Source organism: Myotis brandtii, unplaced genomic scaffold (assembly GCF_000412655.1).
Source record: "Myotis brandtii unplaced genomic scaffold, ASM41265v1 scaffold902, whole genome shotgun sequence".
In the NCBI taxonomy this organism is placed as follows: Eukaryota; Metazoa; Chordata; class Mammalia; order Chiroptera; family Vespertilionidae; genus Myotis; species Myotis brandtii.
This window is the reverse complement of record NW_005371709.1, coordinates 971798-976214: the sequence shown is the minus strand read 5'-3', so window position 1 is coordinate 976214 and position 4417 is coordinate 971798. Positions and strand designations below refer to the sequence as shown.

Below are 4417 nucleotides of genomic sequence, written 5' to 3'. Positions count from 1 at the left end.
AGCTGACACCCAAGACAATCAAAGTCTCCCATATTCAATATCCCACTATTTTCTGGTTGTACCAAAAAATAAACAACCAGCAAATGATTTCACCTCTTAAAAAAAAGCATTTGCACTTTAAAAAATGGGATGAGGTGGAATTCCCTCCTTCTTAAAGATGTTTCTAGTGCTACTAAAAAACGTGCATTTACAAAATAGTTGATAAAAATATTCCTCTGGATTGTACAAGAAGGGAGACAGGGACCACCGATAAGACCTGGTATGTGACATCAATCAGACTTGGCTTCTTTTTCTCCTGCTTCATCTGAGGTGGGCTCCTCCTCGTTTTTAGTTTCTCCGTTTTCCGCAGGTAGATCTTCTTTAGGTTCCTGGTCAGCCACTTCCGCCTGCTTTCCCTTTGCCCTTTCCCCCCCTTTCGTTTGCACTTTTTTGCCTGCAGACTTATCCTTTCCTGCCGCCTTTTTGGGCATCGCTTCCACTTTTGCAGGAGCGGGTTTGGCTGACAACCTGGCCGACCTCCTCTTCGGCTCCTCTTTGGCCACCCCCTCCGCAGAGCTGACCTTCCTCTTGGGCATCGTGCCTAGTGGCTTGGCGAACCTGGACTGCCTGGCCCCTGCCACATCTCCCACCGCCCAAGCTGCTCGGCCCGCGATGGGGGCAGTGGGAGAATCCTGCCAGTTGCTTTTTAATTTTTTGCTTTTTTTTTTTTTAAATAGACTATATTTTAGAACAGTTTTAGGTTCACAGAAGAATTGAACATAGAGATTTCTTTTTTTTAAAATATATTTTATTGATTTTTTACAGAGAGGAAGGGAAAGGGATAGAGAGTTAGAAACATCGATGAGAGAGAAACATCGGTCAGCTGCCTCCTGCACACTCCCCACTGGGGATGTGCCCGCAACCACGGTACATGCCCTTGACCGGAATCGAACCTGGGACCCTCCAGTCCACAGGGCGATGCTCTATCCACTGAGCCAAACCAGTCAGGGCTGAACATAGAGATTTCTTACATACACCTGTCCCACACATGATTATAATTCCTATCAATTACTTTTGTTCCTCTTATTTGCAGTAGACATCGCAGGGGACTTACATATTATTTTTAGAAAATGATCCTACTCATACCATACTACTCACTAGGTCTTCTCTTCAGTCCCAATGAACATTTCCAAGCATAGCCAATTTGCTCTTCCAACTACTTGCTAGATGAACCCAGGCAATAGATCCTCTTCCATCTGTTAAGTAGAGAGGTAGAAGATTGACATCATTGTCAAAGAACAGTTCAGATATTTAGTAAGATGTCTGTATGCAAGTGCTTTTATACATGAGGGAGATTGTTACTACACTGTTGTCAATACACAAAGGCAAAACCAGATTTATAAAAGAGATGGAAGGAAGGAAAGTATACAGATTAGGAAAAATAAGGTGTGTGTGTTTTTTTTTTGTTTTTTTTTATTAAGCTGATTAGCTGGGGGCAAAGTATGGGAAGGCCAATATCAAGTATGCTGGCTGGGTCATCATGGAAACCAATTTCAGGTATTTGTGAATTTTCTATAAAGCCTTTGGAGTTTGGCTTTGAAGCAAGCATGACAGAGCTGTCTAATGTCTCCCCATGTGCCATTAGTATCACCACTTCAGGTAAGCCAGGTTAGTACCAATAATTTCACTCATCAGAATTTCTCATTTCCCCTCTTTGGTCAAAATTAGCTCCTAAAGGAATGGATTCAGACATGAGGATTTCATTCCCTTTTTGAAAAAATGTCATCGGTTGGATGTTGATGGGATAATGGCCATATCACATTTAATCATTCAGATATTTAACCGTGGAAGCAGGCAGCAAGTATGAGAATAATCACAATCTCTAACAAACATTGGCACCTTATTTTTATCCAGGTTTTATTCATGCTTCCATACATTTATGTGATAAGTATGAGAAGACCATTTGATTACATGAGTAGTTTAGAATGTACATATTGAGGAACTAGAAGGTAAACATTACAAATTTCTGTCAAAATTTAGTTGACCCAATTATGGATGAGAAATACCTTGGAAGTAAATAAGTCATAAAACATGATCATATGAGCCCTGGCCAGTGTGGTTCAGTTGGTTGGGTGTCATTCCATGCGCTGGGAGGTTGCTGGTTTGATTCCAGGTCAGGGGACATTGCCTGGGTTGTGGGCTCGAACCCAGTAGGAGGCATGCAGGAGGCAGCAGATTGATGTTCTGCTCTCACATTGATGTTTCTCTCTCTCTCCCTCTCCTTTCCTGTGTCTCTAAAAATCAATTTTAAAATCTTAAAAACAAATAAAAGTCCCCAAAAACATAATAATATGAGAAAGTAATTGGGCCGCTGCTTGCTGTATGCTTTTGTCTTTCTTGATGTTCATTGGGTTCATTTAGAGACTTTAGTATGCTAATCAAAAAAGCTGACCCCTGTCTGTTATGGATTTTGTTCCTGTCTGTTTTAAGGCTCCCCTAAGATACTGTCCTTTATTAAAGTCAAAAGTTCCTATAGAGACCTACTGGATATTTTCATCATTCCCTGGTATAAGAATTCCATTTTTCAGATATTTACAACAAATGGGTAAACATGAAAAAAAACCTAGATGTTTAGAGGGAGGAAGAAGACTCTGATATTTAGAATAATAGGAACCTATATGGGTGCACATACAAAGCAAATGTACACAGTGCATTCTATTGCTGGTCAGAAGCACATGGTATTAACTTCTCAAACTTGCAATTATAAATACCAGGAAATACCAGAATCTTCAAGACAAACAGACAAAAACAAACAAGGTTAACAAACTAGTTTTTCCTGGTATCTGCCACCAGCCAACGAATGGATTTTTATTGAAAGCCACCTGAAAACTTTAGACAAGAAAGAAAGAAAGAAAGAAAGAAAGAAAGAAAGAAAGAAAGAAAGAAAGAAAGGAAGGAAGGAAGGAAGGAAGGAAGGAAGGAAGGAAGGAAGGAAAGAAAGGAAAGAAAGGAAGAAAGAAAGAAAGAAAGAAAGAAAGAAGAAAGAAAGAAAGAAAGAGAAAGAAAGAAAGAGAAAGAAAGAAAAGAAAGAAAGAAAGAAAGAAAGAAAGAAAGAAAGAAAGAAAGAAAGAAAGAAAGAAAGAAAGCCACCTGGCAGAAATCACCACCAATGGTCAGAGAACCAAAATCCTACATCACTGACGCCAGAGGGGAAGAATATTGAATAAATGCAAATCTGAAAAATGACTTGGCTTCTAAGAGCCAAAAAACTTAATCACTGTCTGTACCACTTACCAGATGAGCCAGGGAAGGTGAGCTGTGGACCTGCGGGATCTAAGCTGGGACAAGGCGCACCTTCATGCTGCATACTTTGATGGTAAGTCTTAGGTGGGAAAATTCTTGATAAAATTCTCTGGGTTGTTGTGGAGATATCAACCCCTTCTGCCCGCTGCTTGCTGCTTCCGTTAGCCATTCCAAGAATGAATGGGGCTGCTTTACTCTCTGTGAAGGTGGAATTGCATGGGAGGGGTTTCTGTTAGCTGTTTTTAAGTCTTCCAGAGGTGAAAGCTTAGAGTGCATAGGGAGTTTTCTCTCAGTTCTCCTAACTGTTCCCTCCCATTTTGTAGTATGAATCTCAGCAGTTGGTGAAGACCAGTGTGACAAAGAGCTGGGGACAGTGCAGTGTGACTATTTCTGGGGCTCTTTTAGATGCCAGCCCCACACATGGCCCTGAAAGATTCGTTAGAAGTTAGGCTGGTTTCTCCCGAGCCATTTCCCCACACATGGCCCTGAAAGATTCGTTAGAAGTTAGGGAGCCATTAGTGGTAGGCTTCTCCTCCTGCTCTGCTTTAGGCAGAGATGAAAGCTGCTATGGCTCTCTTCTATCTTAGAAGGTCTTGTCATTTCTGGAGTTTAGTTTAGGGGTTAGCAAACTTATTCTTTAAAGGTCATATAGTAAATATTTGGGGCTTTGTGGACCAAGAGTCCAATTGAAGAGTCCTTATGGACAGACTGTTCAGGTTGAGTTTTATAGTTAAAAAATGTAAAAACAAGGGTCAGTTGAAAACAGGGGTCAACTGGACTTGGCTTATGGGCCAAATCAACCCCTGCTTTGCCTCATTTAGGATTCTTTCTGTCTTCACTGATGGATTTTTATTTTATTTTTATTTTTTTTAATTAAATCTTTATTGTTCAGATTATTACATTAGTTACTCTTTTTTCCCACCATAACTCCCCTCCACCCAGTTTCAACCCCACCCTCTGCCCTCACTCCCCACCCACTGTCCTCATCCATAGGTGCATGATTGTTGTCTAATCTCTTCACTCACCCCCACACCCCTTTCTCCCCTGCCCCCAAGAATAGTCAGTCCATTCTCTTTCTATGTCCCTGATTCTATTACAATCACCAGTTCATCAGATTATTTATTCACTTGATTTT

At 40.8% G+C, this 4417-nt stretch overlaps 2 protein-coding genes across 2 annotated transcripts in view; one reads left to right on the top strand and one right to left on the bottom strand.

Moving 5' to 3' along the window:
* Window positions 1-130: 130 nt before the first annotated feature.
* LOC102263201 (non-histone chromosomal protein HMG-14) lies at window positions 131-675 on the bottom strand. Its single transcript, XM_005885366.2, has one exon. The coding sequence runs from the start codon at window positions 573-575 to the stop codon at window positions 270-272; it is 306 nt and encodes a 101-aa protein (XP_005885428.1). The 5' UTR covers window positions 576-675; the 3' UTR covers window positions 131-269.
* A 2440-nt stretch (window positions 676-3115) lies between these two features.
* ABCC2 (ATP-binding cassette, sub-family C (CFTR/MRP), member 2) overlaps window positions 3116-4417 on the top strand; it is a 71292-nt gene continuing 69990 nt past the window's right edge. The window contains exon 1 of the mRNA XM_005885454.2: window positions 3116-3355. The gene's annotated coding sequence lies outside the window, so the exon portion shown is untranslated. The remainder of the gene's footprint in view (window positions 3356-4417) is intronic.

Bases quoted from the DNA above. Each gene is read 5' to 3' on its own strand.
- LOC102263201 (XM_005885366.2), bottom strand. From the start codon at position 575: ATGCCCAAGAGGAAGGTCAGCTCTGCGGAGGGGGTGGCCAAAGAGGAG.